The sequence below is a fragment of the Phascolarctos cinereus genome, unplaced genomic scaffold (assembly GCF_003287225.1).
Source record: "Phascolarctos cinereus isolate Bilbo 61053 unplaced genomic scaffold, phaCin_HiC Scaffold_9;HRSCAF=440, whole genome shotgun sequence".
NCBI classification, from domain to species: Eukaryota; Metazoa; Chordata; class Mammalia; order Diprotodontia; family Phascolarctidae; genus Phascolarctos; species Phascolarctos cinereus.
The window spans coordinates 131,107,473-131,134,555 of record NW_027556402.1 but is presented as its reverse complement, the minus strand read 5'-3'; the positions used below and the strand labels follow the sequence as shown (position 1 = coordinate 131,134,555).

General features: G+C 38.4%; 1 protein-coding gene across 9 annotated transcripts in view; it reads right to left on the bottom strand.

Moving 5' to 3' along the window:
• Positions 1-13,583: 13,583 nt before the first annotated feature.
• LOC110199265 (UDP-glucuronosyltransferase 2A1-like) overlaps positions 13,584-27,083 on the bottom strand; it is a 319,475-nt gene continuing 305,975 nt past the window's right edge. For all 9 annotated transcript variants that reach the window (XM_078148754.1, XM_078148748.1, XM_078148752.1 and 6 more), the window contains 3 exons: positions 20,731-20,818; positions 18,483-18,702; positions 13,584-15,350 (listed from right to left, as the gene is read on the bottom strand). In XM_078148754.1, coding sequence (XP_078004880.1) covers positions 15,071-15,350; positions 18,483-18,702; positions 20,731-20,818 — 588 coding nt within the window. In that variant the 3' untranslated portion in view covers positions 13,584-15,070. The remainder of the gene's footprint in view (positions 15,351-18,482; positions 18,703-20,730; positions 20,819-27,083) is intronic.

Sequence of the window (27,083 nt, the reverse complement as noted above, 5' to 3'; positions counted from 1 at the left end):
CACAGCTACATAAGCAGCAGTTCATTAAAGTGTCAGATTTCCCTTAGACCTTAAAAATTTTTTTTTCCTCTCTTGTGTCTTAGCCAGTCTAATAGGTATGAGGTCCCTCAAACTTACTATGATCAAAACAACTCAATAGCTTCTCACCCTCCCGCCTCCAACCCTGCCTTTGCCTTAATTTCTGTGGATTATGATTGCTAATATTTATTTGATACTTTATAGTTGCAAACCTGTTGCCTCCTCACAACACTGAAGTAGTATTAACTCCATTTTAAATCACTTACCAATAGTCACACACTTAAAAGTGTAGGAGGCAGAATTCCAACCTAAGTCCAAAAGTAATTCCACACCCATCACTATTTCCACTGTTTTGCATTTCCTATTCATCCATGACTCCTCCCTTACTCTGTAATCCAATCTTTTTTCAAGTGTTTTCCTTTTTTATTTTCTGAATATCTTTTATAGTCATCATAGTTCAGGCCGGCTTCATTCCTTCTCATATTTTAATACCCTTCTAGCTGGCCTTCCTCCCCTAGATTGGCAATGTTGTGTAGTGGATGAAATGCTGGCCTTGGGGTTAGAAAGACTTGTTTAAATCCTGCCTCAGGCACTCAGAGCAGGTGGACTGGGACAGCTAGAGTTATGAGCCTGGAGTAAGGAAGAACCTGAGTTCAAATTTGGCTTTAGACACTTGCTCTGTGACCCTGGGCAAGTTATTTAAACTCAGTTTCCTCAAATGTAAAATGAAGATAATATCTATCCCCCCTCCCCCAGAGTTGTGTGAGGATCAAATGAGAGAATATTTGTAAAGATCTTAGCACAATGCCTGGAATATAATAGGAACTTTAAAAGATGGCCTGTTTCCTTCCTCTATAGAGGATTGATGGGGAGGTATCGCACAGGATGAGAAGATCTCAATTTTTTCATTCAAGTATGAGGCAAGGTCTTCAATTGAGAGAGTGGAGTGAAGAAGTGTGTTGGGAGGTGGAGTGAAGAAGTGTGTTGGGAGATGAAGGGAAGATATGGAATCCCCGTTATGGTTAATGACGCAGTGACTCAATTAAAAAGATATAAAAGGATTTTCTTGTGTAAGTGAGGGCCCGGTTGAGATTGTAACAAATTTGTAGTGGACCCACTCAAAGTAGTCTAATGATTTTCTCCCAACTATTTTTAGCAGCATATGAATATAAGTGAAGGAGCCAGATGAAATTAATCTAAGGTTGGGGTTTGGCAAGATGTGATGACTGATATGACAAGGGAGCAGATGATAGTGTAGAGGGGAACTGGTTGGAGTCAAGTCGGCAAGCATTAAGTGCCTGCTATGTTTGAGACACTGCCAAATACTGGGGATACAAAGAAAGGCAAAAAACAAAATGGGGAGGAAAAAAAAAACTACTTGCTCTTATCAAGCTTACAGTTTAATTAGAGAGAACTTGCAAACACCTATGTACAAAGAGTATATACAGGATAAATTGGAGATTACCTTAGAGTAATAGCATTAGATTAAGGAAGATCTGGAAATGCTACTTGCTGAAGGTGCGATTTTAGCTGAGACAAAGAAAACTAAGAGGTAGCAATGAGGAGAGAGAGAATTTAGGCATGAAACAGCCAGTAAAAATGCTCAGAACCCAGAGATGGAATATTTTGTGGGAAAAACAGCAAGGAAGCCAGTGCCAGCATATCAGAATATGTAGAGACAACTAGAAGGGTATGAGGGGGCAGGTTATGAGGAGCTTTGAAAGTCAAACAGGATATGATCCTGGAGTAGGGAGCGACTAGAATTTAATTGCATAAGGGGGTGATGTGGTTAGATTTTCCCTTTTAAGAAGATAAATCTGACAACTGTGTATGGAAGGATGGACTGTAATAGGTGAGGCAGAGAGACCAACCATTTGGCAATAGTCTACTTGTGAGGGATGAGGGTCTGCACCAGAGTGGTGTCTGCCAGAGGACAAAAAACAGCATATAAAAGATGTCTCAAAAGGTAGAATTCACAGGACTTTGCAATGGATTGGATATGGATGGGGGTGAGAGAGTAAGGAATCAAGGATGGCACCTATGTTGTGAGCCTGAGTGACAGGCAGGATGGTGGTACCCTGTAAAGAAGAAAGGGTTTTGGGGAAAAGATGTTCAGTGGAGAAAAGGACGGTTCAAGATGTCTAAATGGTGACCGGCAATGCAAGATTGGAGGTCAGGAGAGAGTTTAGGGCTGGATAAATAGATCTCAAAAATATTATCTTAGAGGTGATATTTAAATCCGTGGGACCTGATAAGATCATCCACAGTAAAATAGAATGGGAGAAGAGGGTTAGGAAAGAGCCTTGGAGGACACCCACATTTAGCAGGCATGATGACCTGGATGAAGATCCATCAAAGGGAACGGAAAAGGAAATAGGTAGAAGGAGAACCAGGAAAGAGGACTGTTACAAAAATCTAGAGAAGTGATTATTAATCACCAATATCTTGAGGGAGATTCAGAGCCCACCCCACCCTTGCCCCCTTCTTATGAAGTCCTGACTTTCAGCTCTGTTCTCATGATGAAATTGAACTCACTTTCTCTTCAAGGGCCAACCCTGGTGGAAGCTATTGTGTCACTCTCACTTCCTGTCTGTCTCTTCTTACAATCACAGTCTATTAAATGCCAGTGTTTGCTGTGAGGGTGCATCCACAAAGTTTTGTGGTATTTAGGTAAATGGAAGACAGTGTTGGTGATGAGAAGGTCATAAGGAGTACACGTCTTCAGGAATGAGTGACCAGTGCTGTTGCTGTTTCCAACTCCATTTCTCCTAGAACTCCCTGCCATGTCTGGTGGTCTGAGCCTGCTCTAGTATTAAAGTCACTGGGAATCACAAGCTTGTCCTCTTTTGGCACATTGATGATAAGGGTCTCCAGGTCTTCGTAAAATTTTTCTTTAACTTCATCAGGGTTCATCATGGTGGGAGCATAGGCACTGATGATGGTGGTATAATGTTTTTCTGCAAGTGGCAATCGTATTGTCATTCACTACTTTTGGTAGGCATACAAGCTTGTTGACTAGATTAGTTTTGATTGCAAAACCTATACCAGCTTCATGGCACTCCTCTTCACTGTGGTCACTCTAGAAAATTGTGTATCCAGCTCCAACTTCAGTAAGCTGACCTTCGTTTGCTAGCCTTGTTTCACTCAGGGCTGCTATTTGGAGGCGATGCCTGCTGAGTTCTCTTGCAACAAGAGCTGTTTGTCTTTCAGGTCTACAGGATTTTGTGTTGCCTATAAGTGTGCACATTCCATGTGCTGATGGTGAGTGGAATCATCTTTGCAACAGGCTTTTGTACATTTTTTTGTGTTTCAACCACAGAGTGGGATTCCTTGCCTGCCATGGTAATCAGGCCAGGGTTGGGTAAGCAGGCAATTTTTAGGGCACCTTTTCTAGCCCCTTCCTCACACCAGGAGGTGAGCAATGTGGTCCTTAAAAGGCTACTCAGATACCCAGAGGGCTGCCAAATCCTACTGCTGCTTCCAGTGAGAAGCGACCTTATGGCCTGGGCCGCCTGTGTGCAGGTTTGTGACTACAGCTCCCAGCGTATCTGCACCTGCTGCTTCACTTGTCTGTTGTTACAGGACTTTGAGATAGGTAAAATGGTATGAGTGATGTCCTTTGATTTGTATGTAAATTGGATTTAAGTGAGGCAGAGTTGCACAAAGTTGTCAGCTTCACTTTCTCCTCTAGAGTGATCACAGTCCAGTGGCAGGACAGAATCAAGAGGACTGATGATGGCTCAAGATGCAGTAGATAAGCCTGGAGTCTTTGATGTCTAACCAAACTCTAAGTGCTCCATAGCACCTGCTTCAGCTGCCTTCATGGCTGTTGGAACAAATTGTTCTCATCTGTCTATTCCACCAGGGGAAGTCTTCACATGCTTGGAGTAGACTCCCCCTTAACTCACCAACAGGTTTGAGACCCCTTGGTTACCTTCAACCTGGTTTAGCCTGTCTGCTGAAATGGTTCACTGAGGTGTGGCCACTATGCATGCTACTGCTTCTTGGAGCCACGGGTGAGAATTAGGTGGAATAGGTGGACACCAAGGATGGAAAGTAGCCCTGAAAAGGGCTTGGCAGCCTTCACAACAGAAGTGCTAGTCTTCCTTGAACATACCCTATGTCCTATGTGTATATACATACATACATACTGAGAAGGCAGATGAAATTCAGTTTTTTGCTGATAGTAACAATCGAAAGCACTTTGATGATGCCCTGAAGGCTGTTTATGGGCCAAAGACCTATGGTGCATCTCAGCTACTGAGGCTGTTAGAGCCATATTGATTAGTGATAAGGACTTGATCCTAGAGACGTGGGGTGAACACTTCCATAATGTTCTCAATAGACCATCAGCAGTCAATGCTAAAGCCATTGACTGTGTGCTTTTTTAGTCACCAATGGAGTGAAACAAGGCTGTGTGTTTGTTCCCATGCGTGATGTTTTCAGCCATGTTGTCAAATGCTTTCAATGAGGATGAATATGGCATCAAGGTCATCTACCACACTGATGGTAAATTCTTCAACTTGAAAAGGCTACAAGCCAAGACCAAAGCAGAGGGAGTGTTGGTGCATGATTTTCTGTTTGCAGATGATTGTGCATTCAGTGCAGCCTCTGAAGCTGAGATACGACTAAGTATGGATCAGTTCTCTGCTGCTTTTGCTAATTTTGGCCTAACACCAAGAAAACACAGGTGCTCCATGAGCCACCACCACACCACCCATACATGGAACCATTGGTTACAGTAAATGGAGAAGTTTTGAATGATATGGATAAGTTCACTTACCATGGAAATGTACTTTCCAGGAATGTAAACATTGGTAATGAGGTTAATGTATGCTTTGCCAGAGCTAGCTCAGTTTTTGGGAAGATCTGAAGGAAAGTGTGAGAGAGAAGAGGTATTGGACTGACTACCAAACTGAAGGTCCACAGTGCCATTGTGCAGTCCTCATTCTTGTATACCTGTGAAACCTGGACAGTATGCCAGCACTATGCCAGGAAACTGAATTGCTTTCATTTGAATTGTCTTAGGAAGATTCTAAAGATTACTTGGCAGGATAAGGTACCAGATACTGAGGTTCTTTCTTTAACTAAACTGCCAAGCATTCAAACTCAGCTTTAGAGAGTGCAACTCTGATGGACTGACCACACTGTTCAAATGGCTAGGCAATGTGTGGCTCAGAGTGCTGGACTGATCATAGACTTATCCTCTCCAAGCTAAATATTTGCATTCAACAAAAGCAGCATCCCCAAGGCAAAATGACTACCAGAAGAATTAATGTCAACAGATTAGAACTCTTCTCTGAGCAGGAACAGTTTTTTGCTAACTTGGAGGGAAAGTTGAGCCAATACACAGTTGGCAATAGTGGAGCAGAAAAGGAATGGACAGCTTTCAGAGACTTGGTGTATAGCACTGCTTTTGCTCATCTGGGTCACAAACATTAAGACTGGTTTGATGAAAATGATGGGGAAATTCAGAAGCTGTTAAATGAAAAACAAGAACTCCACAGGGTTTACCAGCAGGGTAGTTTATCCATTTTAAAGAAGGCAGCATTTAATTCCATCAAAAATAAACAAGCAAAACTTAGAGAGATGTGGGATTCTTGGTCAACGAAATAGGAAACTAACAGGGGCCCCTCCACCTGACCTGGGCTGAACAGTAGAGTAATGATGTGCCTAGATATGCACAAAACTTCATTCTACTACCCCTTGCCTACGGGTCTCTCGTTACCTCACCTTCCTGTCCACCTTTCTGTCCTTGATTACCTCATCTCCCTGCCCATGGAAGGTTTTCCTCTATAAGACTCCCTAGCTTTTCCTGGCTTGGGTTTGGAGGTACGGGGGCAGGGAGAGTGTCTCTCTCTTAAGGAGTTGCTGTTTCCCTTAAAGAGCTGCCCCCCCACCCTTAAGCTGGGGTCTCCCTTAAGCTACAGCCTTAGAGGTAGTGATCTCCCTTAAGGAGGAGCCTGCTTGGTATGTTAACTCAGAATAAATACCTTTACTTGATTTGGAGGCAGCTTGAGTGAATTCTTTTGAGAGGACCATACCACGAACACACATCTTGCACCACATCATTTGCACCCGGAACCTCAGCATTTCTGGCACGCAATGTGGAGCAACTGTCTCAGCCCCAGGCTCTCCCCAAATCAAGGTAAGCCCATAAGCCCATTCCCTTTACTGCTGGCACCCCAGCCAGACTGGGGGTACTTTGGGGTCTCTGCACCCTGTTTGTAGGTTCTCTTTAAGTGGGGGATGCCCTGCTTGAGAACCCTGTGTTGTTGGGATGCTTGGGGAGGCTGGTAGGTGGGCCTCTGCACCCTAATTTGATAATTTATTGTCTTAGAAAGATTGTTAGAAATGTGAATTCTTCTTTAATTCTTTTGGGTTATGGATTTAACTGTAAGTAATAATGTAGTAGCAGATTAGGAACTGAATTAGGGTGTCAGTATTTTAAGATTTCAGGATCTAGCCCCAAGCTTAAATGGCTAAAGTGTAGTGATTTGACTTCAATTAAGAACTAGAAATTGCAAAGGAAAAGATTTTTAGAAATCGGTTTGTAAGTAGCTATAACATAAAGTAAGGTTAGAATAATCATCAAGTTAAATCATGTCTACCATCCTTTCAGGATAAATCTGTAGGAAGGCCTTATTAAATCTAACACTACATAAATACCAGATGATATTGGTTATTGTGATTTGTGATAAAATCTTAAATGTTTCCTTGTACTGTTCAATTATTTGTTATTTAAGCAATCTTTATTATGATTGATTACTCTGATATTAGGAATGATTACTTTGAAAGTTAAGGTTTCTGCCTGGGGAAACTGGCCACACCCTGCCAGCATTAAATCAAATTCCTTAGGTCTCTTTGCCTGGGCCAAAAGCAGCAGGTCAACTTAGAATCTTGGGATATTTTAGCCCAACACATTTTAAGCTAACCTGATGATGACAGGTGTTATTTCAAGCTGTTTTGTAAAATTTTATATGTTTTTCCTAGTATATGCAGCTTGAAATTCCCAAAAGGATGGGAATGAAGAGCTGAATACTCTTTATCTGGGTAGTTCTTTATCTGATAAGTCTCTAAGATACAGGCAGAGGATCCTATCTTTTTGAGGAAGCAGGGGAAAAGTTTATTCAGAGCTGGGAGCTGTCACCACTTGTCTTTTTTTTTTTTTAAAGGAATTTATAAATAATAATCTTTCTTTTTTTTAAAGTGCTAAGAGTATTAAGCCTTAGAAATTAAAATGTTACCATTAGCAATTATATACTTGAATTTGATTTTTATTTAAAACCAAATCTGTACTGAAGGAAATAAGAACTGGATCCGAGTGTGCTGTCATATCAGTAGTATTATGGTAAATTATAACTTACCATGAAAAGACATTTATTATTTGGCATTAAGAAATTTATTTAGTTGCATGGCCCCAAGAAAGTTCTATTTACCTCAGTTTACTGTTCTGTAAGGGGATGATAATAGAAGTCACCTCCCAGGATTGTTGTGAGGATCATATGGTTACGAAGTGTTTGGCATAGGGCAAGCTATCTGAATGTAAGCTGTTTATTATCTCTTTAATTAAATGTAATTGCTTCATACTTGTTAACTTTATATAGGTTTTTAGATATGATCAGTATATACAATACCAATGTTGATGAGATGAATGATTTTGTGTGTGTGTGTGTGTGTGTGTGTGTAAGGTGATTTGGAAGTGCATTCAACTAAATTAAGGTCCCTGATTGGTAATAGGTTTGTTTCAAGTTCCAAATATCAGGTTTCAAATGCAAATATAATATTGTTAAGGATATTGTTATATTTCTAAATTTTCTTATATTGTGTAATTTTATAAACAATTGTATCTTTTGTGTTGTTAGAAAGGCAATTTCTCTTACAACCTAGATGTTAGATTAAGAATTACAAAAACCCTACTGACCACGTGTTGGTAATATTCTGGAGTGCTGTAATTTAAGAACTTGGACGGTTTGCCTATATTTAAAAGGAAGTTCGCCTAAAATTATTGGGCTATCATTTATGAAAATTATGAGATTGAAAACTGAGTTATTTGGAGCTATTGTTTTAATCAAATATTTACATAGGTATTTTGTGGTAATTAGTAATTTATTTTATTATAGTACTTTGGGGATTTATGTTACTTAAAAACATTTTGTACCAACTTGGTTTTGATAAATTCCAATTTTAAAGATTTATTTTTGCTGTAAGGTTGAATAAGATAGAAATAGCTGTCATTTTAGAAGTTTCCAACTAATTTACTTCACGAAAGTTTAGTGATTGTGGAAATACTTTTAGGAAACAATGTTTAAATAAAAAAATCTTTTGTAAAAAAAAGTACCTTTTGTGATTTTTAAAGGGCCTACTAATTTTATTTGTAAGCTAATTCATTGCAATAATTTGATATTACTGAAAATTGTGTCCAAACCTACTATGATTAGTGAGACTGTTGTGTGAGGAAAAAAGCTTTTTCGAGACCCTAAATATTTTTTGAGTTTTATTCTTAGGTTTGTTGTGTCTTTGGACCAGTCTTACATGGGTGCTTTCAGAGAAACAGAGTCAGAGTCAGTAGCTCCATGGAAACAACATCTTAAATCTAAGGCTAGCGAATATCTGTCCATATCTGTCCCTAGAAATAAGGTAAGGAGGTTACCTTGAGAAAACTAAGATTGTACTCTTACTTCATTTTCCCATACCAGAAATCTGTGTACGTGGTTCCATATGCTAGGCTACTTGTAGTGCTGTAAGCCTTTAGGATCAGTTTTGATGTTGTTATAATCGTGTTCTTGCTTATAACTCTCATAGTCAATTTCTTTTTTTTTTTTGTTTTGTTTTTGGCTAGGCAATGGGGTTAAGTGAAGTCACTTAAGCCCAGGGTCACACAGCTAGTAAGTGTTATGTGTCTGAGGCTGGATTTGAACTCAGGTCCTCCTGAATTCAGGGCCAGTGCTGTATCCACTGCACCATCTAGCTGTCCCTCATAGCCAATTTCTATTATCAGGGTAGACAGAGTGGAAGTTTGTTGTTGTTGTTTGTCCTTTGTTGTTGTTTGTTCTCAAAGAGGACCATGACATCAGGGAAGTGATGCCATGACTTGCAAGTGAGTTGGATTTAAGTGGAGGAGGGCTGTGCAAAGTCACCAGCTTCACTTTCCCCTCCAGAGCCATCTGGGTCCAGTGGCCAGATATAGATCAGGACAACTAGAGATGGCCCAAAGATGCAGTGGGGAACCTTGGCCTTTTCAAGCTAAGGTCTTTAACAGGTCTCAGCTTGACTGAGGCAACTATTCAGTGATTAAAGCTTCATAAGAAATGAGGCAAAGAATGGCCTCTTTAAAAAAAAAATCTGGGAGGGGAAGACCCTCAGTATTTCTGGCCAAAGCAGAAACAATTGCTATTTACATTCATTCTGAGCCAATCAGGGTCCAAATAATGACCAAGTAGGGTTTGGCCTGGGACCTATTATTGGCCAATCAATGAGAGCTAGAGTGATTTGAGATTAGGGATGGTCTTTAAGAGAAAAGGAAAAAAAATTTCTAGAGATTAAAAATTTACATCCCCTTTGGGGTGTGATACCCTGTGTGGACAGAGGGAAAGAAAAGGAAGGAAGGAAGGAAGGAAGGAAGGAAGGAAGGAAGGAAGGAAGGAAGGAAGGAAGGAAGGAAGGAAGGAAGGAAGGAAGGAAGGAAGGAAGGAAGGAAGGAAAGAGGGAAAGAAGGAAGGAAGGTTGGCTGCTCAGGTAAACAAAGTGAAAGTTTTTTGTTTGTTATTACAATACTGAAGCTTATGATATTACTACAAAGGCATCTAAATTACTGTAATAAGCTCTAAGTGGGAAAGATCTTGCTGTTTTGATCTAAATTTGTAGTCATTCCATGGCCTAAGCCAGAATTAAATTAGTGTTTGAACTTGTCATATGTATAAGATTCAATCCCTGAAGTATCTCATTCTTTTAGAGTGATATGAATATAATTAGACAAAGGTGAACAAGCATGTGAAACAAAGATGTAAACCTATTAAGTTGTGAGGTTAAAGTTGGGAACCTCTTGATTTTGTTTTAAGGAATAGGATTTCAGTACAGACAGTTATATTAGTGAAGAGTAGTATCTTATGAGCTATCTTGTGACACCCTAATAGGAAATCTGATTTTACTTAAGTTTGTAATTTAATCTGGAATTTGAACATGTGTAGAAATGTATGCAAACTACTTAAGAGTCACCTTAAAGATATTCCCATTGTTTAAAAGGGATTCTGAGAGCAGTAGTAGGTGTTTATGTCCATTTGAACACCATTACTAATGGAACCTGTTTTACTGTAAACAATATTTTATAAAATCTATTCTGTATATAATTTGAGATTATTATGTTTACAAGTCCCAAGTCTTTTGTTGCTTGTTATTAAACATCTTAAAGCAAAACCATTTGTGTAATAATCTTCTTAGCATGAGTACTGGTTAAATCAAGATGTGTTTTTTTTTGATGAATCTCTTACTGTTACCAATGTGAGATTATAGTCAATACTTGTCATCTAGAATATTTGATCCTTCAGAGCTGAATCCACCTGAAGCTCTGATTATTGGAACTTGCTATTTAAGACTTTAAAAAACTGTTCATTGATATTACTTTGAGTTTGACTCCAGGTATGTTCATCAAGGAATGGTATTAAGCCAATGATCCATGATGCCAGCAACCCTATTGGGTTTTACATTCATAAATTGCAGGTGGAGTTCTCATGGGAAAGGCTGGGAGAACTATTGGCATGGGCTGAGATAGGAGTCTCCTGACTCAATTTCTCCAACATGACATTTCTTGAATGGAAGAGTTTAACTGGCTGAGTTTAAGCCTGGCTCAATGCAATTAGCCATATGCACAACTTTTGCCTAGAATTTACATCAAAATGAGGGAACATTTTCCCTTATGTCCCTATTATTTATTTGTTTTTTTTCTGCAAATTTCTATAATGTCAGATAAGTATGAACATAATATCAAGTCTTTATCTTATTGGCTAATACTGGAGCACATCTGAGTCACTTTAATAAGATTCAGGTATACAATTTGAATTACTTGGCCTAGAATTTTAGTCCTTTCTGTGTTCCAAATAACTAAGTTTTTAATTATTTAGCTTTGACATCTGTTACTAGTTATATATTCCTGTGTAAGTTAGGGTCTTTTAATTTCTCACAATGGTATTGGGATAATTAGGCAAATGATGCAAAGACTTGTGAAACCAGGATATGATTCTGTTATTTAGTGAATAGAACTGTCTCAGTTCTGTGTTAAGGACACAAATATCAGTAGAAAGTTTTCCTAGAAAAAGAATGGCTTGTGGTCTATCTTGTAAATGCCTTAAAGAGACATCCACTTTTGTTAGGGGTTATTAATTTGAACATGGGTAGAAGTTGGAAATGTTTTATTATAAATAACTTACTTGATATGCACTGTTTTTAAATGGATTATTCAGTGTATTTATATATCCCATCCCAGAACCTTTTGTTACAATTGAAGTTCTTTGGCAACTTTTAAATGAATTTGCTTTTGTATTAGAGTCCATGTTATTATAAAAAGTATTCTGTTATTAATTCTTTAGTGGAATCTCATTCTTCTATTGGGGGAATGAATAATACTGAGTATAAAAACTGGGTTCTAATTTTCTGTTTGTATTTGAGTTTCCTATATATATCAGCATGACAATTAGCCAACCTAAAATTGTGAAATCCCTGGTCTAGAAGGTTCCAAAATTTGATTTTCTAGTAACAGACATAAGGTTTGAGCTAACTTTCATTATCTGACCTGGTAATTGGCAAAGTAAATTTAAATTTGTGTGAAGATCAACTTTGTAGGAAAATTTTAGTAGTGAAGGGCCAGAGAAGAACTGCTCTAAGACCACATTCAAACCATAGGACTGCATCAGATATTTCCAGAGGAACAGAAGGAAACACACCTATGTATTTTATTTTGCTTTTATTTTTTTCCTTTGTGCCTTTTATCTGTAAGGTCTGCTTATCAAAGGGGATTGGCCTCTTTAATTTTGTCAAAGTATATCATTGTCTCCCCTCTTAAGTTCCACAGTTAGAAACCATTGATGAAATATTTGTTGTGATTCATTAAGGAGGCCACTGTTCTCAAGAATCAAATGGGGGAATGTGAGAAATGATAATTAATAAACAATATCTTGGGGAAATTCAGATTACCCCCCACACACACACCTTCTCACAAAATCCTGACTTTTTCAGTTCTTAAGGACATTACTGATGAGATTGGACTCACTTTCTCATTTAAGGCTCCACCCTGGTGGAAGCTATTATGTTCTGCTTAGGTTTGGGTAGTGTATGCATTCTTTGAATTGAAAGCCTGAAGTTATGGGTGGTATGGTATAGAAATATTTTCCCTATCCTAGCCCTTCATTTTAATATAACCTATCTCCAATCATGTTGACCAATTAGATTTGATTATTGTTTGGTGGACCACCTATTGTTTTGAGGGGTATATGAGCTGTAAGCCCCCCCACCATGATTGTCTTTCGTATGAGAAAGACAGCCAAATGATTATCCTTTTGTTAACCTGCTGGCCTGATTAATAAAATGATTAAATTACCCAGAAACTATGTCTCTCAACCTTTTTAAATTATCACAACAGAGAAAAGAGCATCAAGGAGAAGTGGGTGATAAATAGTGCAGAAAGGTCAGTAAGAATGGGGATTGAAAAAAGGCCATTAGATGTGTCAATTAAGAATTAATTGGTAACTTTAGACAGCATTTTTAGTTGACTCATTAGACAGGAAGTTAGCCTGCAGAGAATTCAGAAAAGAAAAGGAAGTATAGGCCTTGATTGTAGATTGCTTTCTCAAGAACTGTACCCACAAAAAATAAGAGAGAGATGGGATGATAACAAGAATAGATGGATCAAGTGAGGATTTTTTGAGAGTAGAGGAGACATGGTTTTGTTTATAGGCGGTAGGAGATCATCTAGTATACAGAGCGAGATTGAAGATAAATGAGAAGACATGATGGATTAGGATTTCTTATGTATGTATGTATGTATGTATATAGGGGGGTTTGTCTTGATAAGAAGGGCCAGCTTTTTCTGTGAGACTGGGGTGGAAGAGATAGTGGGAGAAGGCATCTGAAGGATGGGAAATGAGGAGGGAAGAAAAGAAGCTGTGCTACTGGCCTCAGTTTTTTTCAGTGAAATTTAAGACATGATTCTCATCTGTGTGAGAAGAAGAGGGAAATATGGAGGTTTTCCAAGGGATGAAAAAATTTGGAAGATCTGCTGTGGTGAGTGGGATAGTGGCTAGATTAGAGAGATGTACAAGGATTGTCTTGCCACAGAGGGGTCAAATTTGATTTATGTCAAACACCTTTGACATGTATATGTGTCAAATCATTCTGATAGTGGAAGTTCTAAATACCAGGATGTTTTCTGGAATGAATCTATTTTCCACTGGTTTTAGGTAGAAACCCATTAGCAAAGTAGGCAGAAATCTAGGCCATTGATTGTTATTGTCCCCATGAATGTTAGGATTCCACACTCCCCAACATAAAATAAATAGTCTTAAAAAAATACACACTATTAAGAATCTTTTTTTTTAATTTAAAAATCTTTGGGAAAGGAATTTGCAGTGCTTATTTGCATATTAACCTAAAATCAACATACAAAGGATTTGTAGTCATATATTGCTATTTTCAGGCAAGTTCAAGAAGTAACATTAACGGTGCCACAATCGTATGAATTGTAAGTATGCTGTTGAGAAATGAACTTCAAAGTTATGTAGGAATTCACAGTTTTTAACCAAGCCAGTAGAGGGCACTTGTCCTCTGAAAATGTATCCTGTATAGACCTTAAACTCCTACTAGGTAGACATAGATATTACAATGGTAAGAATTCCAGCAGCAATATATATACTTTTGTCCCAAGACTTACAAACACATAATGCTTAATTAACATAATTAGCACATTGTTGGCTCTTTAAGGAGCATTATGTACACATCTGTCCATAAGTAGGAAGCTTAAGACTCAAAAAAATAGTCCAGGTCAGGTATGATCTGAATGATGTTTAGAAATCTGCCATGAGATAGAATGCCTTGGACCATGTTCATCTTTAACTTTTTTAAAATTAGAAGAAAATTTAAAAGATTTAACTTAGCTACTAACAGTATCAAGACTAAACTAGAATTTTAGCAGACCTCGTTATTTTTAAGAAGCAGGGTTTACAGAGCACTAAACCCTAGTACTCTTGTTTAGATAGGACAGTAATGGCTTAATTTCTAGAGAACTAAATTCAGTGCTTCCCCTTGAGGGTTTATTACTTTGATTATGTTCTAAGAATTGATCAATACAAATGATTTTTTAAAAAATAAATGCATAGAACTCATAAGATTTTTATTTTGTTACTATTTTGCTTTATACCACTAGTGAGCAATAATTTTTCCTCCTGTATTCCTTTATAGTTTCCTCTACTCTAAGATATCCCCACTTTTCCTATTAGCGTATTGGAGACAATCTCTCTTCCTGAGAAAAGAAAAGCATTCTGTGTGATTCTTATTCTTATAAGACAACGCAGTTTACTTTGCTCTAAATTTAGGTATTATTAGTCAAGATGAAATGTGGAAGAAATCCTTTAGCAGTCTTTTTTTTAAAGGCACTGCTGGTTTTTTTCTCTTGTACCTCAATGTTATTTTCCTAATCTTCCTGGGAAAATCTTTAATATCACAAACTAGAGGATGAAAATAAGAAACTCTTAAGGTACTTCTTTTGGTATGTCTCTTATTGTATTATGATCACTACTCTGATTATTTGTGTACATGTCTTACCTTTCTAAATTGGTTTTAAACTCATCAAGGACAAGGACTATCTTATTTATCTTTTCATCTCTTTCAGGACTTATCTACAGTGTTTTTGCACATAATAATAATTATATAAATATTGTTGAATTGGGAAAAGGAAGAGTTTGTTTCAAATCTCATAGCAACTAGACTAAATTATACTAATGTGGAGATCTTTCAGGCTTCTTCTTCACCTCTTCTGTCCTCCATCCTTGGGTATCAGAAGAAATTATGCTCTCTTTTGTTTCTTTCCTTTTTTACCCAACTTCCGGAAGCAAAACAAGCAGCTTTTGATGACTATGAAGACAACAGTTGTCACACAGGCAAGTAGGAAGCCAATCACATCCAAGGAATGGTACTGGTACCAGGTAAGGTCATGGGCAGCAGGTCTAAGGTGCTTAGCACCTTTGTGACGCATCACAAACTCTATCCAGAAGACAGCTCGGTCTAGGGGTTTCACAGGTTGGTCATGGTGAATTCTTGATAATCTCATAGCATTCTCTTTGTATCTGAAATAGGAACACATACACAAAGCAGAAGAAAGTCACTTTTTTTTTTCTCCTTAGAATATCTACAAAAAGGTCACCCAGCAGATAGTCCTATTTGGAGCTGGTTGAAGGAACTGAGCATCTTTCTAATCTGTCTGATTCCAGCCACATCCTTTATTAAAAAGAAGCAAAGGAGAGATGAACTATGAAACCATATGACTTACTGTCTAAAACAGAAAGAATTTATTCTTCTCTTCTCCTTCATCAAATATTGCAAAACAGAAAATAGGATTCATGGTGTTTATTGATGAGGTTTTTTTTTTTTCCTAGAGCATCTGTTTTATGGATCACATGTGAAAAATCATGGGCACAGAACTGCCCAATCTCCTTTTCTAATCATATGGGAACCATTATGAGGATTAAGAGGGCCAGACAACAGAGGAATAGCTTCAACCCTACACTACTATCCACAAAATGTCAAAAGACCTAATAGGATTCTTCCATTGGGTTGAGTAGATCCTTTGTGTATGATGTATATGGAAAGATATGAATAGTAGGCTGAGAAGTTGCCAGTGTTATGAGTTGGACTTGTGAAGGGATGATAAGGTCATGGCTTCAGTGAAGTACTGAAGCAGGTATTGCATTTAGAAACCTTTGTCCCAAAGGGTAGTTTTAAAAAATTTCTAAGGGACAGCTAGGTGGCACAGTGGATAGAGCTCCAGCCTTGGAGTCAGGAGGACCTGAATTCAAATACAGCCTAGGATATTTGACACTTACTAGCTGTGTGACCCTGGGCAAGTCACTTAACCCCAATTGCCTCACCAAAAAGCAAAAAAAAAATTTCTGACTCACAAATATTTTTATTAATTTAATTCACCAAACACTAAGTGAGTATTATGTGTAATGTTCTATAAACATCTTATAGAGAGATTCAGTAGCATGTTGTAGAGGAAAATAGGTGCCCAAATGTGATAGCTGCCTTTTAGATATCACATTACTTCATTGAAAATAAGCTCTTTTAAGCCAGGCATAGCAGGGCACACCTGTAGTCCCTGCTACTGGAGAGGCTCAGGCTGGTGGATCATTTGAGTTTGGGAATTTTGAACTACTAGAGGATTAAAGCTAATCAGGTATATGCATTAAGTATTAGAAGAAATTGTGCCCTCTTTTGTTTCTTCTCAGTTTTGCTTGACTTCTGGCAGCAAAACAGGCAGCATTTAGAGACTATGAACACAACAGTTGCTGCATAAGCAAGTAGGAAGCCAGTCACGTCCAAGGAGTAAGATGATGGGTGGCACATCTAAGGCGCTTACCACCTTTGTGATGCATCAAAAACTCGATGCAGAAGACAACTCAGTCTAGGGGTTTTAAGGGTTGGTAAGCATCAATATGGTAAGACCTTGGGAACAAGGGGTCACCAAACCATTTAAGAAGGGAAGAACTGGAAAAGGTGGAAATAGACTATGTCAAAGTTTTATGCTCATTAGCAATGGGGTTGATCCTTGGGTATTTTCACATTAGTCATGCTGCAAAGAATTAGAACGAAGGGGAAAAGCCATAAGAAAGAAACAAACCAAAAAAAAAAGAGAGAGAGAGAGAGAGAGAGAGAAAATAGTGTACTTCAAACTGTATTCAGACTGCACAGTTCTTTTCTCTGGATGTGGACAGCATTTTTTATCATGAGTCTTTTGTAATTGTCCTAGATCCTTGAACTGCTGAGAAGAGCCAAGTCCATCAAATTTGGTCATTACACAGTGTTGCTGTTGCTGTGTACAACACTCTCCTGGCTCTGCTCACCTCACTCAGCATCAGTTCATCTAAATCTTTCCATGTTTTTCTGAAGTCTGCCTGCTCATTACTTCTTATAGCACAATAGTATTCCATTACACTCATACACCATAACCTGTTCAGCCATTCCCCAATTGATGGGCATCCCCCAATCTCCAACTCTTTGTCACCACCAAAAGAGCTGCTAGAAATATTTTTGTACATGTGGGTCCCTTTCCCATTTTTATGATCTCGTTGGAATATAGCCCTAGAAGTGCTGTCGCTGGGACAAAGGGTATGCACAATCCCATAGCCCCTTGGGCATAGTTCCAAATTAGTGCTGTAACATTCATATGATAGCACTTACATAGCATATTTAAGGTTTGCAAAATAAATGATTTACATATTTTATCTCTTGGATCTGGTACTACCTATTTGGCCTTGGACAGTTTCCTCATCTATAAAATGAGAGTGTTTTACTGGAGAGAGAGTATGACAAAGAAGGGCTGGATTTAGAATTGTGCGATGTGGATTTGAATCACTATCTGTGTGATCTTAACCTCCCAAAGCTTTTATTGCTTTTACTTCTAAAATGAAGGGCTAGATGGCCTCTGATGTCCTTTCTAGTTCTAAAATCTATGGACCTCTGTATATGTAGCCTGGAGTGGTTGAGATCTGGGATCAGAGACTTTGGATGCCATTGTTGTACCTAAATTAGGTCATAGGCACTGTTGTCAGCTATTCTGAGGAGAAGTCATATATTAATAGATATTCTGAGTAGAGTTTTGTTCCAGGAACTCCATTTGTATGGGTGTTCCAGTAGCCTTAAGGAAGGTTCTTCCTTTCGAGTTGTAGAATATTAACTTGAAAGGACAGCTAAGGTAGTGTAATGGATAGATGCCAGGCCTGGATTAAGGAAGACTTATCTTCCTGAATTCAAATGTGGCCTCAAACCCTTACTAGCTGTGTGATCCTGGGCAGGGTTCCCCCCAAATCTTAGAGGCCATCTAATCCAGCCTCCTGAGAGAGGTGAAATGATTTGCCCCACCGTTAAAGAGGTTTGTACAATGGTTTCAGTCAAGTCTCACTCTTAGTGACCCCATTTTGGAGATTTCTTGGCAAAGATACTGAAGTGGTTTGCCATATCCTTCTCCAGCTCATTTTACAGATGAGGAAACTGAGACAAACAGGGTCACACAGCTAGTAAATGTCTGAGGTCAGATTTAAACTCATGAAGATAAGTCTTCCAGATTCCTGGCCTCAAATACTACCAGGATTCAAACTGGTCCTTTGACTTCAAATCTAATGTTTGTTTCACTATACCAGTTCCCGGTACTGGTAGGTAAGGTTATCATTGGTAAGAAAGCATTGAATTATGATACTCACGAAGGGTTGTTGATGACTGTCTTCAAAGCATTAAGCATGTCTGCAGTTGTCATGTCATGAAAGTTCACTTCAACAGCTGCCCCCTTAGCTTTCAGGTGAGCGATGTTATCAGGCTGATCAGCAAACATGGGCACACCTATCATGGGAACTCCGTGATAGATAGCTTCATAGATTCCATTGGTTCCACCATGAGTGATAAAAGCCTTGGTTTTGGGGTGACCTAGGATAGAAATGGAAGGAAAAGGGATCAGTAAATTATGATGGATTTAGAAACAGAAGAAGGAATGGACAGGATAAGTCATTGAATGAGGCAGTAATATTCATGTAACAAATTGGTATAAAAATGGGATCACTTGGAACTTTGACTGTTAGGAAAGCACATGAGGTAGTATCTAGATATGGATCTCTGGCTACAGTTATGAGTAGTAAGCAAAGGAACTGAAAGTGGACCACAAAAACATCTTACATTGCACCATTTAATTAATGTTTGAAGAATGTGTACAGAGAAAACCAGAAAAGAGAGGCTTCTTTTTCAGGAGAGCTTCCAAATAATTGTACTTCCTTTTCATGGATTTGCCTGATAGAATATTTCTGTAGAAACCCACTCCCCTCTATTTTTCTGATTACAACAAGAACACACAAAGTAAATTTCTCTCACTTTAATCAACTCAATTCTTAGTTGTCATCTGTAACCTAAGTAAGTAGCCAAGTTGAAACTTTATCAGATCTGTTTCCTCTCTTTTTGTTGTGAACCTCTCATAATTTATTGTCTCCCACCCCAATTTGAGATGATTGAGAATATTGAAAGAATCCACAGACTTAATCCTTATAGTAGTTTTTCTAGAAGGTATTGAACCTCCCATTACAGAGTTTCTTAATCTTTTTTGTGTCATGGATCCCTTTGGCAGTCTAGTTAAATCTATGGCCTCCTTATCAGAATAATGTTTTCAAAAGCACAAAATATCAGGAGGCAGCTAGGTGGCGCAGTAGATAGAGCTCCAGCCTTGGAGTTAGGAGGACCTGAGTTCAAATCCAGCCTCAGACACATAACACTCACTAGCTGTGTGATCCTGGGCAAGTCACTTAATCCCCCCCCAAAAAAAGCAAAATCATAAAATATCAGACAAAGGATTATGAAGGAAATCAGATATATTTAATTACAGTTATCAAATATTGAAAACAAGTTAAAAGTCCTTTAATTCTTTAGCAAAATGTCCTACCATTTTGACCTATCCATAGGATCACAGATCTAGAATTGGAAGGGATCTCAGAGCTCATGTAATCCAACTCTCTCTTATTTTACCACATGAAGAAGATGAGGTCCAAAAAATTTAAATGACTTAAGAAGGTCAAAATCTAGTTCATAGGAAGCCAGGATTTGAACCCAGATTCCTTAACCGCAAATCCAGCATGCTTTCCACTGGACCATGCTGCTTTTAGTGTAGTACAGCCTGAGATTAGCAACAGACCTACTGACGGTTTAGTAATTCAGAAAATTCTGGTAATTATCATCATCTAAGTTAGCTGCTTTCAGACAAGAATCTTTTGGGAACTCTTTTCCCCCTTAGATAGTTAGAGGAAGGAAACACCTGGGAAAAGCTAGCTGAGTTTCATAACTACTTGTATTTAATTTGCAGTCTTCTGTTAGCCTGATCAATTATTTCAGTTCTTTTAGAGTGCCTTGGGTTTTTTAGGTATCACTGATAACTTTAATCAAGAATGAATATATAACTTTTATTCATTCATTCAGGATTTTTTCATAATCCCTTAAGTCAATGCACTGTTCTTGAATTAGCCTACGTATAATATCAAAGACCTATGATTTCTTAGGTGTAAGAATTTCTTCCACCAAAGCAGATAACAACCATTTTTTTTTAATTGCTTAGTTATAGAGTTGCTTAAGGCCCATAGTGGTAAGTCACTAGTCCACAGACACAAAACTAGTAAGTGTCAGAGACCAAATTTGAACCTAAGTCTCCCTGATTCCGGATCTCTCCATTATGCATTACCTCTTCTCTCAAGGTGTTTTATTAATTGGAAATATTTCATAAAATAAACCACTTAATTTCTTGGCATGGAGAATTTTCATCAATGCTTCACTTAGGAAAATGTTCCAGTACTGACAATGTTTGTATAACAGATGGACAACTCTCCCTCTGTCCTTCCAGTGGAAGAGAACCAAGAAGATAAGATTTAATTTTGTATGTAAATTTTCAAAAATTTCGATATTCCTAGTCCATAGTCTCACCAAGAAGATCATTCTGGGGAATCCAGTCATAGGTTCTGGTATTTGGACCTAAGGTGGCCGGTGTCTTTCCTTTGTATCTCCATACAACCTTTCAAAATAAAAGGGAAAAAAATTGTAATGTGAGTAGAATCATAAAACTCTAAAATAAGAAGGACCTTTAATGAGAATCTAGTCCAACCCTCTCGTTTTATAATTGAAGAAAATGAGGCCTAAAGAAATGATGAGTACTTTTAAAGCATTAAATATCAACGCTACTTGTTATCTATTCTTTTAAAGAACTTTCACAGACATCCTATTAAGAAGGGTATTATTGTCATTCCCATTCTCATTTAATAGATGAGAAAACTGTAATAACAGATGGGATTGGGAACCAACATAGAATTTAAGGCATTTTCCTAGAGTCAATTGACAGAATTGTATTAGAATATACAGTGCAAATATTAAATTAATAGAAATGTATTCTGTGGGCCATCCTAGCTCTCAACTTTAAAATTCAGCATTGCTAAGGAAATGGATTTGCCTTAATGTTTGTTGAGAAAAGCTTACTTATATTCACTTTCTTCAGGAAATGTTTTGTTAACCATATCCAATTTAGCAAGCGTGTTATATATTTGCAAAACACTGTTTAGGTGCTGCTGAATGCAAAGAAAAAAAACAGTCTCTGGCCCCAAGGAGCGTACAGAAATTACTGGTGGATGCAATACATATCCAAATAAGTTAAAACAAGGAATTAGAGAGAGAAGAACACATTACTAGGGGATATCAGGGAAGGCTTCATAGAGAAGGTAGTCCCTGCACTGAACCTTGAAAGAAGAAGATAAGGACTCAAAAAGGCAATGATGAAAAGGCACCGGAGATGGCTTGTCACAGTTGTGAAGTGGCAAGACAGAATTCCAAGTTCAGGGAAAAGCTAGAAATTTAGTTGGCTGAAATTTGGCCTGTAGGAAGGTACAAAAGTAGGTTGGAGCTAAATCATGGATGGCTTTAAATGCCAGGCTGAGGAGTTGGTATTTTATCTTAGAGCTAACAGGGAGCCAGTGAAGAATTTTGAGCAGGAAAGTAACATGATCAGAAATGTGCTTTAGGAAGATTAGTAGCTATATGATTGGTATAGAAGATTGGTAGCTACATGGATGATGAAGTGAAGACAGTAAAGTGAAAATAAGAAAAAATATAGAGATACAATGTGGTACAATGGAAAGAAAGCTGAACTCGAGCTAAGCAAATACTAGCTCTGATACTAGTTATGCAACTGTGGGCAAGTTTGAGTCATTTTATTCTTCTATGAAACGGGAATAATATTTGCATTATCTACTGCAGTGGGAAACACTAGAATGAAATTCATTCCCTGTAGAACATTAAGATAATTTTATTCAAAATTACATTCCATCTGACAGCCAGTTTCAGGATTCTTTTTACAATGTCAGAAGGAATCACAAAGTTCTAGAATCTCAGATTTAGAAGGGACCTCAGTGGCCATTCTCTTCGATGCGTCTGACAATGGTCAGCCCACCTTTGCTTGAAGAGCTCGAGTTCTTCAACCTGCCACCCACCATTCCAATTTTGGATTGTTCTAATTGCTAGTAAAAAAAAATTTTTTTTCATATTTTAAGCATCCATTTGCCTTTTTGCATCTTAGTCCTGTCCTCTGGGATCAGACAGAATAAAGGTGATGGAATCCTAATAAAGCTGCCCCAACCCCAATATTCTAACTTCCTTAGAGGCCCCACTGAACAGTAGGCCCACTGCCCCTCCCCCCACCCCAACTTAATATCCTAACTTCTTTGTATATGCCTCACTGCTCACTAGAACAACAAATGTGTCCATGAACTTGTATTTCTCACAGAAACAGCAGGCATGTTCATATGATGGGATCTTAGCCACTGCCTCTAGCTAGCCACTGCCCCTAGATCCATTCCTCGTATTTCCCACAGACATAGCAAGTGTGTCCATGTGTCCACAACCACATCCATCTAGTCTCAGACAGAACTACAATACTCAGCCAATCAGAAAGCAGCACTACCAGGATTCCCAAGCAGGATGTGGACCCCAAAACAATAGAAAGGACTTTCCCTAAGTAGGCACCTGCACAATAATAGCAAAAGCTGTCCTTTAGGTAAATTTATGATGGAGAGAGGCTTATTATAATATCATTATCATACATACATGCCACCCCATGAGTTTTTCTGTATGCATTGTGGGCAATCACATGCACAGTTGCACTGAGTCTGGGACCCCTCCCCTATTACCTAATCCCTTAACAAACCCCTCCTGCCTTTTTAATATTCATCATTTCTCTTATGTAATTGCATCTTTACCCTATAAAAATCCATCTTGATTTCACTAAAATTACTGGCTCCTCTTGGAACTTAGCCTGCGTCAATCTCAATAAATGCCTATACTTGGATTAGAGGTGGTCTGACTTCGAATTCTTTGAGACAGTTCCACCACAATACGTTGTGAAACTGCAACAAAGGTATAGCTATGTCATGAGATTGTAGAATTTTAGATCTGGAAAGATTCTTAGTGATCATCTAGTCTAACCCTCTCATTTTGCAGATGAAGAAAATGATGCCCCAAATTCTTAAGATCAATCATGTATTAAGTGGCAGAGCCTCGATTCAAACCTAGGTAATTTGAGTCAGAATCCAGAGCTCTTTCCTATCATACTGCCTCCTTCCTACTATTTCTGTCTACTATATTGCCTCCAGGGATTGAGCTTGAAAAGAGGGAATTGAGAAGAACCAGGTAGAAAGTAGTTGACTTTGTAGAAAGTAGTCTATTCAGCAATTCCCCAGTGAGTCAAATTCTATTACAATGGAAATCTAAAAGGTCAAAAATTCCCAATGGCCAATATGAAGTCATATTAGAAAAGTAAGCTGGACCCAAATTGTGGACAACTTTAAATGCTGAGCCTGAATCTGAAGAGGCTGTATTTTATCTTAGAGGCAATAGCGAGCTAGTGAAGTATTTTGAGCAGGGGAAATTTTATGACAACAAAAATACTGGGATAGCTCCTTTCATCATAAAATTTATGCTCACCTGCCTTTTTCATTGCCCCAAATAGTCATAGATCCCTGGAATGTTAGAACTGGAGGGCACCTCACTTTACAGATGAGGATACTGAGTCAACAGTTTCATTCTGTTGATAAGGTTTCTTTTTAAAACTATGACCAATTTACTTTCTCAAATTCATGTTTCTATTTGAAAGTCTATGAAGCTTGCATAAATAAATAGGTAGATAGAGATAGAGATAGATATATGATGTTGAGTTGATAATGTTAATTAGTTTTGCTGAGCTGCTTTTTCTTTTTGAATCATTGTTGCAAGGGACAGATCACTGAGAAGGGGAGAAGGGACATATTTGGGAATAAAAAGATGTAAAATCAAAGGACATCAACAAAAGTAATATTTATGAAAAGAACACATGGGCCATTTTGATTAGGGTGGGATAACATTCAGCACCAAATGATTTCCTATTCCATTGATGTCTTAGCTAAATTAAACTAGCTAAAACACTAATAGATGTGATGATGATTGATTCTAGCACCTTGCATTTGTAGAGATTTTTTTTTACATTGCCTACATTTCCCCCATAATCTTTTCCCTTTGCCTCCCACAAAGCCATTTCTTATAACAAATAATGTTTTTAAGAGGAAAGAAGAGGGGGAAAATCAACAAAACCAATTAACAAATTGAAAAAAATCTGATGTTATATGCACTGCTCCCTGGGCTAAGTGACTTACCCAGGGTCACATAGCTAATAAGTGTCTGAGGTTCTGACTGCAGGCACAGTGCTCTAGCCGCTGTGCCTCCCAGTTGCCTAGGGTCAAACAGCATGCATCAGAATAAAGACTTGAACCCAGGTTATACTGAGTCCAAGTCTTGGGAGTCATTCCAAGTGGCTCTCTAGTTACCCTGCCTCTGTTTATAGAGCTTTAAGTATGTTTTCACATACACTAGGATCTGTAATTATATATAATGAATTTTAATATGTTAGAGTACAAAAGCTAGTAGAAATGATTCTTAAGAAATAAAGATAACTAAACCTTTACATTTCAGTTTCACTCCATATAGTCCTTTAATTGTAAAACTCACTCAGTTCTAACAAGCTAAATGCTTATTGCTAGTGAAGGAGAGATAACCACTACTCACTGAGGAAAAAAAACAACAACAAATCAAACCCCAAACCAACCACAGCCCCAAATCCACAAAGCCATCACACTATTCAAAGGAAAATAGTGTAATAAGCACTTTTTCCAGTGAAACAATGTTACTGGTGTAATGAAGCTAAGTATTTTCTTGCTTGCTGGAAGGCAAGTAGAAGGCAGGAAAGTAGACAAATGCTCATCAGCATCGCTCAGGCATTTAAGTCTTTCCCTAAGTTGATTTGCATGCAAATGAGGGTCATTATGAGTGCTAAGAGGAAGTTCTATAGCTTCATAGTTTCTTTGCAGTTTTGCTAGGTAGAGTCCCCAGAATGATTTTGAATGATTGATTAAGGATACGACAGGAATTTGAAGGGATTTTCTGACCTTAACGCTAATGATACTTAAACTGGGGAAGCACCTCATCAGCCTCCTTGCTCTCTGAGCCCCCTTCCTACTCTACCTGCCATCTCCCTTTATCTTCTTTCCTGCCACTCAAACCTCCCCATTCACCTGTATTTCTTCATACTCCTCATGCATAATCTTGATTTCCTCTTCCCTGTTACCCCATCCTAGAGTATTGGGATCAGAATCAAAGGACCTGGGTTCAAATGCTGACTCAGTGACTTATATCCTATGTAACATTGGGCTAGTCATGTCCTCTGTCTCATTTTTTTGTTTCTTCATTGGTGAAATGAGGGGGTTGGACTAAATAAGGCCTCTTCCTAAGGTCCCTTCCAGCTCTGTCTATGATCTATGATTTTTTCTTTGTTCTCCCTGCACCCTCAGTCTTTGCCTTGCTTCTCTAGTTTCCTCCCTCCCCTGTCCAGCCTCTTCCTTCATCTTCTGGCCTCCTCCGATCTCTCTCTGCTCATCTGGCCTCCTCAGTACTTTCTTGTTCTCCTCCAGGACTCTCTGATCTGCTTCTCTTTCTTCTGTCCTCATTTCAATGTTCTTCCTTCTTCTTCATGTTCCCCTACTCTTTCTCTGCTCCTCATGCCTGCTCTGTTGTTCCACACTCCATTTATGTTCCCTGCCACCCCCACTGCTCTTTCCAGTGGGAGTCACCAACCTTGAGATTTCTTCTCCATCTTTATAGGCTTGAACTTCCCTGTGCCCTTATACCCACTAGTGGCCATGATCAATTTCTGGATTCTCTATTCACCCTTAGCATCAGGGGACACCAATCTGCTAGTTATGTGACCCTGAGTTCCCAGTTCTCCCTAATCTCAGTGCCTTCCTTCTGAGATCATCCACAATTTTATTTATTTACATAGCAGCTAGGTGGCACAGTGGATAGAGCGCTGGGCTTGAAATCAGGAAAATTCATCTTCATGAATTCAAATTTGGCCTCATACACTTACTAATTGTGTGACCCTGGACAAGTCACCTAACCCTGTTTGCCTTAACTCCTTATCTGTGAAATGAGCTGGACAAGGGAACGGCAAACTGCTCCAGTGTCTTTGCCAAGAAAACCCCAAAATGGAGTCACAAAGAGTCAGATGCGACTGAAAAAATTTATTTGTGTGTGTATGTATGTGTGTATGTATGTATATATCATGTTTGTGTGCATGTGTGATCTGGTTTGTACATAGCTATTTGAATGTTGTATTTCCCAATAGACTGTGAGTTCCTTGAGCAGGATCTGGGTTGTTTTTTGGTTTTGTTTTTGTTTTTGCATTTCTTTGTGTCCTTAGCAGAGTGCTTGGTCATTTAGACACTGGGACAACTTTATTTTATTATAACAAAATTATTACAACAAAATAACTGTTGACTGACTGAGGGGAGGAAGGAACAGAGAAGAGTAAGTTTTAAAGACAGACTCAAAATCCCCTTAGGACTTTCCCTAGCAAACTAGCTGGCTGAGTGTCACTCACTAAAGTCTGAATTTAAAAACAATAACCTAATACTATGAGTTTTTCAGAGCTGACAACCTAGCCCCTATAATCTAGTCATAATACCAACAAAGAGAAGGTGATGGTAGGAAAGAGTATGTGAGGTTCTGTGCATTCAGAAGAAAGAGCCACAGAGATACTGTCTAGTTCACAGCATAGTAGATCTAGAGCTAACTAGCTCATTGTGCAGATGAGGTATCTGTGGCCCAGGGTGCGGTTAAATGACTTTCCTAAGTCACAGTGTTAGCCAGGGGTAAGGAACCTGCAGCCTTAAGACCACAGTCATTCTGTAAAATTTGGATTCAGTCAA